The sequence below is a fragment of the Peromyscus californicus genome, unplaced genomic scaffold (assembly GCF_007827085.1).
Source record: "Peromyscus californicus insignis strain IS unplaced genomic scaffold, ASM782708v3 Scaffold_5__1_contigs__length_169319896, whole genome shotgun sequence".
NCBI lineage: Eukaryota > Metazoa > Chordata > Mammalia > Rodentia > Cricetidae > Peromyscus > Peromyscus californicus.
Genome location: NW_026294573.1, coordinates 67,710,965 through 67,723,039, shown reverse-complemented (window position 1 = coordinate 67,723,039; position 12,075 = coordinate 67,710,965). Strand labels below are relative to the sequence as shown.

Genomic DNA, 12,075 nt, shown 5'->3' with positions numbered 1-12,075 from the left:
TGGCTGTGGTATTGCATGATTCTAATTCCAGCACCCAAGGGGCAGAGGTTGTCGGATCTGTGTTAGTTCAAGGGTAGCCTGGTACATAGTGAATTGAAGGGCAATCAGGGCTACACAGGGAGACCTTTTCTCAAACACAAAACAAAAGCTTGAAGTTTAGTGACTGATTTTCCTCCTCTGGGCAGTTGAGGAATAATATTGTGATTAAATGTTAACAAATGTATAATAAATTATTCTTAGCCTTTAAAAATATAACAAAATAAAATGGATTATTGAAGAGTCATTATAGAATTAATCAGTTTGTGATGATTCAGTTTCTCAGAATCACCTTTAGAAGATGGATTATTACTATATTGGTTATAAAGTTGTCTAAGAACAGGAATTACTAGACGATAAAATCTGGAAAAATAATTATCCCTTTCCACTTACGTGAGTTGTTGATATTTTGCGGCAAACTGCAAATGTCTAGGATCCAGTCCTATATAGACCACTTGGGAGCAGTGGCTAAGTACTCGGTACTTGGGTGAGATTTCCTCCCAGTTTTCTTGCTGTTTATTTTGTGGTGTTTATGTTTATATTAGTTAGTGCACAGAAAGTTTTCCTTGACTAATTCCTTTTAGTCCACATACAGCCTCCTAAGTTAAATACATTGTATTTGAGGAGAAAAGAGCATAATAGTCTTAGTTGTCTTGTTCAGGCTTTGGGCACATTCACTGACACATATTTTCATAACTATCATGAAACTTCAGGAATAAGCCCATGCAAGCTGTAGGAGCAGATGTGGTGCAGAGACCATCTGGGTGTATTTGCTTAGTTCTGCTGCTGAATTGAATTGGCAGCTCATGCCTGGTTTGTGATAAGTAATGTGCTCCCAAGCCTGGGTAGGCAGCAGCCTTCTAGACATTGTTTTATTTGAAGATTGAAAACTCACTTTCTTAAGGGTAATTATCTGATAGTGTTTAATAAGATTTAGTGAGATACAAAACAGATAAAAAGAACTATATTTATCCATAGTACTTACCAAACAAAATCTCTCAGTAAGATTATTGTCATAAAGGACATCAATCATCAAATAATAGCAGGATATGTATTATACAAGAACTCCATACTTGGGCTGGCAAGATGGTTCAGCAAGTAAAGGCATCTACTACTCAGCCTGGTTCCCAGAGTCCATATGGGGGAAGAGAGAACCGATTCCTGCTACTTGTCTTCTGACCTCTGCGTGTACATGCTACCCCGATAAGTAAATGTACGAACACTGAAAAAGAATCATATGTTTGGTTCAATGTGATATGTAGAAGCCTGTTGTTTTCAGTGTTGGCAAACATACAGTATATGATAATATTTTATTACTGGCCAAGTTATATATTGATAACTAACTTGTATATGGCTCAGTTTAAGAATTTGGATTGAATTTAAACTTTAATCACAATTATGTTACACTTTCTGCCAGTAATTTTGTGATTATGTTAGAATAAAATATCAATGACACATTTAATGACTTGTACTATCATTCTTTGTATTACAGGATATGTGTGAGTTTGTGTGTGTGAATGTATGTGTGTGTGTGTGTGTGTGTGTGTGTGTGTGTGTGTGTGTAAATGTGTGAGAGAATTGCAGGTTGATGTTACTGTAGCACCCTCTGCTGGATTTAAGAGTTAATTCACCAGAGCAGAAGATTTAAAAAGTTATGAGGGAGGGCATTTGTTTTATTATGCCTATCAAAAAAATCTCACTCTTGGGATGTGTTTGTTGAAAGACTTGATGATTTTTATTGCCTTGCTGATTTGTTGATAGCTGTAGCAATAATAAACAGCATGTTAATTGGTTTTTTTGAGTTTCATTCCAAAAAGGAAGGTGTGAAAACAAAGGTGTATCTCCAGCTTATTACTTTAACCCATGTCATTTGTTCTGCCCTGGAAACTAGAACTTCGTCCTGATGTTTTGAGTGGGAACAGGTCATTCACTAGTTACTGAATTATACATATAAGAAATAAAAATATTTTGTTGATTCTTTTATCAGAATTATGGAATATTCTATATTTTAATAAAATTTAAGACCGAGGAAAGGGCTCAGTTGGTAAAAGTACTTACCTTGCACTTGATCCCAGCCCTGGGAAAGGGAACAGTCAGGTCCCTGGCGCTCCCTGGGTATGCAGGTTAGCTTTCTTGGTGAGTTCCAAGCTCATAGAAGGCCCTGTCTCCAACCTCCTTCCAAAAACCCAAACCCAAACCAAACCAAAAACCATGGATGGTGCTTGAGAATTAGCACCAAGGTGGTTCTGGTCTCCTCACACATGTGTGTACATATATTTATATGTATATGTATATGTAAGCACCCCCCTCTTGAAAAAAAAATACAAGACCAACATTTAGATAAATAAGCTTACTTATATGTGTTCTGGCAATTGAGAAAAATACTTAGACACTGTTAGACTGATTTAATTTCTTTGTCCTTTATTAGTTTTTAAAATCTTCTTCCTAATGCCCATGGACTATTTCCTTGTGACTGGCTAGCTTTCTGATCCACAAAATCTAAAATGAACATATTATGTACTGACAATCGACTTTGTCTTGTAGGGTTTACATAATTTTGAAGATTTATTTATGTATTTAATGTATTGTATATTTTGTCTGCATGTCATTTGCAAGTCAGAAGAGGAAATCAGATCACATGGGACTACTTATCTAGATGGTTATGAGCTGCCATGTGGGTACTGGGAATTGAACTCAGGACCTCTAGAAAAGCAGCCAGTGCTCTTAACTGCTGAGCCTCTACATAAATTTTTTATTAGTATAGATCTTCCTAGGTTATTGTTTATTATAGTCTGTGCTATGCATAAGAATTTCTGTGCTGTACTATGCACCGTGATTTATACCCATAACTTCTGGAGTCCGCTGTTCTGAGAATGTAAAGTCAAAAGTTAAAAGGAACTATTTTTTAGCAATGGGAAACAGAAGTTGTGTCATTGTTATGTCTTTTCATTATTTTAGTTCTGTTTAGGTGTGTGTGCACGTGTGCCCCGGTGTGTGTGCACGTGTGCCCCTGTGTGTGTGTGTGTGTCTGTGCATGTGTTTGATTAAGAATGGCTCTGGGCTGGAGAGATGGCTCAGAGGTTAAGAGCACTGGCTGCTCTTCCAAAGATCCTGAGTTCAATTCCCAGCAACCACATGGTGGCTCACAACCATCTGTAATGAGATCTGGTGCCCTCTTCTGGCCTGCAGGGATACACGCAGACAGAGCACTGTATACATAATTAATAAATAAAATTGTTAAAAAAAAAAGAATGGCTCCAGCAGGCTCACATATTTGAATCTTTGGTTCCTAGTTGGTAGACTGTTTAGGAAAGATTAGGAGGTAAGGCCTTATTGGAGAAGGTGTGTCACTGGGGGTGGGCTTTGAGGTTTCAAAAGCACATGCCAGGCCCAGTCTCTCTATCTTGTGGATCAGAAGTAAGTTCTTAGCTACTGTTCCAGTGCCACGCGTGTCTCCCTGCTGCCATGCTCCCTGCCATGATGATCATGGACTAACACTCTGAATCTGGAAGCAAGTCCCCAACTAAATGCTTCTAGAGTACCTGGGTTCAATTCCTAGGACCCACATGGTGGATCATAACCATCTGTATCTCCAGTTCCACGGGACCCACTGCCCTCTTCTGACCTCTGAGGGCACCAGGTAATACTTGATGCACTTACAGACATGCAGGTAAAACATTCATACATAGAAAGTAAGTCTTAAAAATATAATTATTCTTTAGTATTATCAAGTATTCAAATTTCATCATTTCCTATTTTTAAGAGTTTTGTTTGAATCTTCAAAGTAGACTGTTAATATTTACTAGTTTCATTTTTGAGTGGAATACTTGTTTTTCAAAATAATATAGTAGTAGAGGATATAAATGTCAAAATTTTATCTTTAAGAAGACTATGTTATCTGGGTGGTGGTGGCACACCTTTTTTTTTTTTTTTTTTTTTTTGGTTTTTCGAGACAGGGTTTCTCTGTGTAGCTTTGCGCCTTTCCTGGGACTCACTTGGTAGCCCAGGCTGGCCTCGAACTCACAGAGATCCGCCTGCCTCTGCCTCCCGAGTGCTGGGATTAAAGGCGTGTGCCGCCGCCGCCGCCGCCGCCGCCGCCGCCGCCGCCACCACCACCCGGCCAAGTGGCACACATCTTTAATCTCAGCACTTGGGAGGCAGAGCCAGGCAGATCTCTGTGAGTTTGAGGCCAGCCTGGTCTACAGAGCCCGATCCAGGACAGGCACCAAAAACTACACAGAGAAACCCTGTCTCAAAAAACCAAAAAAAAAAAAAAAAAAAAACCAAACCAAAACAAAACAAAAATGTCAGGTCGGTGGAGGTGGTGCACGCATTTAATCCCAGTACTTGAGAAGCACAGACAAGCAGATCTCTGTGAATTTGAGGCCAATCTGGTCTACAGAGTGAGTTCCAGGACAGCCAAGGCTACAAAGAGAAACCCTGTTTCAAGAACCATTTAAAAGAGAAGAGATTGTTATTGCCTTAGTTAGGGTTTCTATTGCTGTGAAGAGATAACACGACCATGGCAACTCTTATAAAGGAAAACATTTAATTGGTGCTGGCTTACAATTAAAAGGTTTAGTCCATTTTTGTCATGATAGGAAGGATGGTGACATGCAGGCAGACATAGTGCTGGAGAAGGAGCTGAGAGTTCTACATCTTGATCCACAGGCAGCAGGAAGAGACTGAGACACACTGGCCAGGCTTGTGCATCTGAGACCTCAAAGCCCACCCTCAGTGACACACTTCCTCCAACAGAGCCACACTTAACTCCAGTGAGGTCACATCTCCCAATATTGCCACTGCTTGTGAGCCTATGAGGCCAATTTCATTCAAACTACCACAGTTATACAAAGTATTATTTTGTCTTTTTGGATTTCAATCACCTTTAGTTTTCAAATTTGGAATTCCTGCTGTCAGCCTCTGGGAACTATTTCCTAAGGTAATAAATTGTTAAGAAATGTTGATGGGGGTTAGAGAGGTGGCTCAGCAGTTAAGAACATTTACTGCCCTTGTAGAAGACCTAAGTTTGACTCCTCGCACCAATGTTGGGCGACTCACAGTTGCCTATAACTCAAGCTCTAAGGGGATCCAGGACCTTTGTCCACCACAGGCACTGCATTCACATGCACCTATATCCCCTCCTACACACAATTTAAAGTAATAAAAATAAACCTTAATAAATATTGAAAGGACTGGGCATGCTAGACATGCATTTAATCTCAGCACTTGGGAGGCTGGGGCAGACACATAGCTGTGAGTTCCAGTCCAGCTGTGGCTACACTGTGAGACTGTGTCAAGAAAAAAAATACTGATAAGGTTGTAAAATCTAAATAAATCAAGTAGTACAGTGTATAAAAGTGCCTTGTGAGTTGTGTGCTTGTGAAACGCAGAATGATGAAATCCCTAAGCAGAATGACTTCTTGGTATGAGAGCACCAAGAGTGTGTCTAGGAAGGACCATGGAACATAGGGGACATGTAAGTCTGTACTCTGTACTATTTAACAGCTGCCATGGACATGTCTGCCAGAAGTCTGTTACTTCCTAATTAATTACATGTAAACTGTACCTCAATAAGATTAAAAAAGAAAAACAAGGCTTTGGAACATTCTTTTTGGGCATTGTTTTCACAGTCCCCACCTGCAAAGTATGAGAATGGGACTAGACAGGTACGGTGGGATATACCTGTAATAGGACTTGGGATGCTGAGGCAACATGATCATGGGTTCTAAGCCATCCTGGCTGCACAGCGGAAGTCATCTAAAGTCACAATTCCATGATTAGTGTTTTCTGTGTACTTTTAATGCCAATGTTTATGTGTTTAAACTTGACTTGTTTTTAGGCAACTACTCTAAGAGTGAGGAAGTTAGAAGAGAACATTGAAGCAGAAAGAGCAGCACATTTGGAATCAAAATTTAATTCTGAAATTATTCAGGTAAGATGCAAATGCATTTTTTGGCATGAATTTCTCAGGTTGTAACTGCTAGGAAACTAAGGTGCGTGTTGAGAATGATGACACAATGCTATGACACTCATTGTATTTAGGGTAAGGCTACAATTTCAGGTGCTCTATTAGGGGAGATGTTGGTACTCTGTAGCCTCAGACCAGAATATCACCACTGTCTGCTCTTAAGTCTTGTCTCATCTGTGGGTGCATTTGTAGTATTTGTGACAGAGACCCAATGGCTTGTGTCACTACTAGTTGGCTTTCTGTGACTCTATTGGAATACTTGAGACAACCTAACCTAAGAACCTTAACTCTAAAGAAATAAGGTTTTATTTGCCTCATGCTTCTTAAGTTCATGATTGAGTGGCCCCATTTCTTTGGTTGTCTGGTGGAAGTACACTCACCTCTCACTTCATGAGCCAGGAAGCAAAGCAAGAGAGAGGATGAAGCAGGGTCCCACAGTCTACTTTGAGGCCGCATTCTTGTCCATGCAAGGGCCTACCGCATGGTCCCACCTTCTGAGGGTGAATATTTCAGTCAGATAATGTTGTTTGACTATAAAGCTTCTACAGTAAAAAAAACTCCAGGGGTGTATTCCTGTGTATGACCTACTGAGTCCATATAATGTTTCTTGTATGTATGTTGGCACAGGTTGGTAGGATTTGCAGAATGAGGCAGAGGCAGGAGGATCTGGGGTTTGAGACCAGCTTGCTTATTTTCTTTTTAAACCAAAACAGAAAGAAAGAAATATTTAGATAAATGATAATCTGTTGTTGATAAAACAGTCTATTCAATTTAAGATGGATACACATTTCTTAGCTTTTTAAAATTACTTCTCTGTCATCTGGTAGTTACGGATTCGAGACCTTGAAGGAGCTTTACAAGTAGAAAAAGCCAGCCAAGCAGAGGCTGTTGCTGATCTGGAAATGATTAAGAATGAATTTAAAGAAGTTGAAAGTGCATATGAACGAGAAAAACATAATGCACAAGAAAGCTTAACAAAACTGAATTTGTAAGTATCTTAATGTAAAATTCTAAGTTTGTGTGCAGGTTTTATGATTGCTGAATTTGAATATGTGGTACTTTATATACTAATATAAAGCTGCTATTAATGTCTGTGGAAGACAGGAGAGAAAAGGTCTTCGTAAGACATATGCAGATGCCCTTGTAGGCAAATATGGGGATGCTGTCTTGCTATGAAGTGTTCTAAGCAGTTCCAGAAACATATTTATATACTAGAAAGTAGACATATCAATGCTCTTGTCTTTTTAAAATTAACATAGCTATGTCTTAACTACCTTAATTTATAAGCCACATGGGGAGATAATGCTTAGGATTTCTTTGAACTGCAGAAATAGTAGTAGTAGTAATTACAGCTAGTGGGAAATGTGTATTTTCGTTCACCATGTACATAGCCACCAAATAATTTAACTAATCTAACACCCTATGAGGTAGCTACCTTTTATTTATCCTGTTTATTTTCTATGTGTGTGATATGAGTATACATATGTTTGTGTGTGTGCACCTGTGCGTGTGCATTTGGAAGTGTCTTCCTCAGTTGCTCTCCATATTATTCTCATTATTATTACTGTTTGAGGCTGAATCTCCCACTGAACCTGGAGCTCTCCAATTCAGCTAGACTGGTTTGGTCAGTGAGCTCCAGAGATCCACCTCTGTCTATTCCCCAAGAGCTGGAGTTACAGATCTCAACTCAGGTCTTCATGTTTGTATGGCATGTACATTACTGACTGAGCTTTCTTCTTGTCTTAGTTAGGGTTTTTTTGATGTGGAGAGACACCATGACCAAGGCAACTCTTATAAAGGAAGCATTTAATTGGGGTTGGCTTACGTTTTCAGAGCTTTAGTCCATTATTATGGCGAGAAGCATGGCAGCATGCAGGCAGACATAGTGCTGGAGAAGGAGCTGAGAGTTCCACATCTTGATCTGCAGGCAGCAGGAGAGGCTGTACCACTCCCTATGGGCCAAATATTCAAACACATGAGTCTATGGGGGCCATTCCTATTCAAACCACCACACTTCTCTACCTTATTTTTTTTTTGGGGGGGGTGCTGTTTGAGACTGGGTTTCTCTGTGTATACCTGTCTGTCCTGAAACTCACTTTCTGTAGACCAGGTTGGCCTCGAACTCAGAAAGCTACCTGTCTCTGCCTCCCAAGTGCAGACATTAAAGGCATGTGCTACCACTGCCTGGCTTTCCTCTACCTTTTTTTTTTTTTTTTTTTTTTTTTTTGGTTTTTCGAGACAGGGTTTCTCTGTGTAGCTTTGCGCCTTTCCTGGAACTCACTTGGTAGTCCAGGCTGGCCTCGAACTCACAGAGATCCGCCTGGCTCTGCCTCCCAAGTGCTGGGATTAAAGGCGTGCGCCACCACCGCCCGGCCTTTCCTCTACCTTTTAATACCAGTTTTTCAGACATGAAAAGAGAGTCTTAATGAGGTAAGGACTCATAGTTCACAAGTGGCATCAGCATCTGACTCCTGATGATTTCAACCTTTCCTAGTTCAAAAGTCTTTAATTTTAAAGAGTCTATGAAATACTGTAAAAACATGGAAGATTTTAGTGTTTCAAAAAATTCCTCGGTGGTAGATATTTCAAACTATTGTCTCCAAAATAAGAGTCAAACTGTCATTGGTAGCTTTATTCTTTGTGTGTGTGTTTGTGTGTGTGTATGTATGTGTGTGTGTGTGTGTGTGTGTGTTTATTTATTTTGGTAGGGTATATTCTATGTATCCTTGGCTGGCTTAGAACTTACAGTATAGACCAGGCTGGCCTCAAATTTACAGAAATCTGCCTGTCTGTGCCTCCCACTTGCTAGGATTAAAGGTTTGTGCTATCACCCCTGACTCCCTATTCTATTTCTGTATTGAGATAGGGTCCCACATGGGTGCCCAGGCTGGTCATGGACTTTTATGTAGTCTAGTTAGTCCTCAAACCTGGGATGCTTCTGCTTCAGCCTTCCTAGCAGCTGGAATTACAGCCATGTTCCTTTATGTTTGATATGGAAATACAGGAAATAGAAATGATAGAATAGAGGGTAGGTTAGTGAATCTACTCTGAAAAGTAAAGAGAGGATATAGATATGATATAGATAAAAAGGTAGATTATTGAATCTACTTTTTTTTTTTTCTTTTTTGGTTTTTCGAGACAGGGTTTCTCCGTGTAGCTTTGCGCCTTTCCTGGATCTCGCTCTGTAGACCAGGCTGGCCTCGAACTCACAGAGATCTGCCTGCCTCTGCCTCCCGAGTGCTGGGATTAAAGGCATGCGCCACCACCGCCCGGCTGAATCTACTTTTAATCACATTTCAGCACAAATAAAATATCACCATAATGTTTAGCTTAAGAAGTACTTCTTAACCAAGATTTCTTTTTTCCTTTTAAAAAAGCCTATTCATTACTATTTGTGGGAGCATGTTTGCAGAGGTCAAAAGAAAACTTTGGGGAGTTAGTATTCTATCACCTCTGTGTGGCTTCAGGGTTTCAAACTCAGGTCACCAGCTTTGTGTGGCAAGTACTTTACTTGTTGAACTGTCTCACTGACTCTTAACTGAATTTCTTGCCTTCTCTAGGATCACACTCTGTATATGTTAGTCTCAGGACAGAGTTTTCATTTATTTTCCTTTAATCATTGCTTGAAGCTGCACATTTAATATGTTTGAATCCTTTCAACTATTCAAATGTGTGTTCAAATATTAAGCAGCATAGAAATATATATGAAGAACTCTTAGGAAAAGTCTGGTATGTTTCTTTAGGGTTGCTTTGATGTAAGAAGTCAACCTGCAAGAAGGCAGATTGGGCTCTCAGTGGTTAAATGATTTTGAATACTGAGATCATAAGCGTGTTTGGTGAACCAGTAAGTTCCTTGCCCTGGCAAAATCAAAGCAGAAGGTAGATGATTCTCTTTCATGGATCTGGAGTCTCTCCAGAGGTGGGACTGGGGAGTTTTTAGATAGCTGCTATGGGAGCCTCTCATCTGTGTCAGTTTGGAGTTGTACTCCCAAGGAAATTCTTTCCTGAAGTTTTGTTTTGCTGTTATTTCTGTTTTGGAGCTTGGAAATTTTGCTCAAATTTTGTATTCTAGTAAGTACCAGCTGATCATTCTAAGTACTCACGACCTATTCCAGGTCGTTTTCCCCCCAGCAGCCTATATTGTACCTTCTCGCACTAGGAAATCTAGCCGTCAAGGAGAGTTACCTGGTCATTTCAACATGGATTTCTCTGTGTTCTGCAACCAGTGTGTGATATCTTCAGCAGTAGGGTCTTCACATCTAGTTCCATTCGGAGCTGTAGCGGTGACAGTAGCTGGGTGCCTCTGGAGCTTCTTTGACTAATAACTTGTTGGGTGATTTCTTATTTGCTTTCTATGGCTGAGATAAACACTGAAAGCAGCTGGGGAAGGAAGAGTTTATTTGGCTCACATGCCTGGATCACAGTTCAGGACTGAGGGAAGCCAAGGCAGGAACTCAAGCTGAGTGGGAACCTGGAGGCAGGAGCTGAAGTAGAAAGTATGGAGGAGTGCTGCTGACTGGCTTGCTCTCCATGACTTGCTCAGCTTATTTTTTTTTTTATACAACTCAAGACCACCTATCCAGGCATGATCCCACCCGCAGTGCCTTGGGATCTCTCATATCAATCATTAATCAAGAAAATGCCTCACAGATTTTTGCCTATAGGCCAGTCTGACTGAAGCATTTTCTCAATTTTGAGGTTCTTTGACCCCAGTTTGTGAAGTTGACAAAAAACTAACCAGTACAGTATCTGTCCAGCACTGAGATTTTTGTTTAATAACCCTTGTCTTCTGGGAGTAGCATTGCTCATTATGTGGGGGTACCCTTGGTCATCAAACTTGCTTTTAAGAAATGTTTTTAAAATTAGTTTATAAACCAGTGGGGTTTCAGAAGGCTTCTTTGTGTATTCTTAGCTCTGGCTAACCTACTCCTTATCCTTTTCTCCATTCCTGTTCTCACCACTGTTTGGAGCTTTACCTTCCAGATTATCCTCTGTTCTTTCATAACATATGCTCTATTATCCACCTTGTGTTACATAATATATTTTTATTTGGATGCAAGATCACAGGGTTCCAAGCAGATTCTTCATGCACACTTTATTTTAGTTATCTCCTTTGGCCCCTCACTCCCCGTCCCTGGCATTCCATTATCTGCTTGAACTCTTGTTGCTAGTATTCCCCCTCACTACTAATGTCACGTATATTTCACTGCATCCCCGTGTGTCCCCCTCAACCAAATGGCTCATTTCTAGTTTCCTAGCTTCTGTGTATGCTTCCTGTTAAACAAACAAAACAGAAAATTTGGCCAGGTGGTACTGGTGCATGCCTTTAATCCCAGCATTGGGAAGTAGAGGGAGGCAGATCTCTTGAGTTCGAGGCCAGCCTGGTCTACAGAGTGAGTTTCAGGACAGCCAGGGCTACAGAGAAAAAACCCTGTCTCAACCAAAAAATTTTTTTGAAGCTAGGACTCTCATATGAGAGAGGGTATGCAGAGCCTAGGAGACCTCACTTTGTATCTTTTTTTTCCTGGTTCCATTCATTTACCTGCAAATTTCATGATCTAATTTTTCTTTACAGCTGTCTTAGTTAGGGTTTCTATTGATTGTTGTGAAGAGATACCATGACCATGGCAACTCTTATAAAAGAAATATGTAATTGAGGTGGCAGCTTACAGTTTCAGAGGTTTAGTCTATTATCATCATGGTGGGGAGTATTGTGATGTGCAGGGAGCATGGTGGTGTGCAGGCAGACATGTTGCTGGCTACATCTTGATCAGAAAGCAACAGGAAGTGGTGTGTCTCACTGGGTTGTATTGAACATATATGAGACCTCAAAGCCCACCCCAACAGTGACACACTTCCTCCAACATGGCCATACATACTCCAACAAAGCCATATCTCCTAATAGTACCACTCCCTATGAGCTTATGGGGGCCAGTTACATTCAAACTACCACATTTCACTCCCCGGTCCCCATAAGCTTGTGGCAATATCATAATGCAAAATGCATTTAGTCTAACCTCGAAAGTCCCCATAGTCTATCACAGTCTCAACAATGTTTACAAGTCCAA

The 12,075-nt window shown here is 40.4% G+C and overlaps 1 protein-coding gene across 5 annotated transcripts in view; it reads left to right on the top strand.

The window, feature by feature from the left end:
• The window catches only part of Ccdc171 (coiled-coil domain containing 171), a 314,303-nt gene that overhangs the window by 54,241 nt on the left and 247,987 nt on the right, over nt 1-12,075 (top strand). For all 5 annotated transcript variants that reach the window (XR_008213754.1, XM_052716877.1, XM_052716878.1 and 2 more), the window contains 2 exons: nt 5,879-5,971; nt 6,835-6,995. Coding sequence is in view for 4 of the 5 variants with exons in the window: in XM_052716877.1 (XP_052572837.1) it covers nt 5,879-5,971; nt 6,835-6,995 (254 nt within the window). In the remaining variant the exon portion in view is untranslated. The remainder of the gene's footprint in view (nt 1-5,878; nt 5,972-6,834; nt 6,996-12,075) is intronic.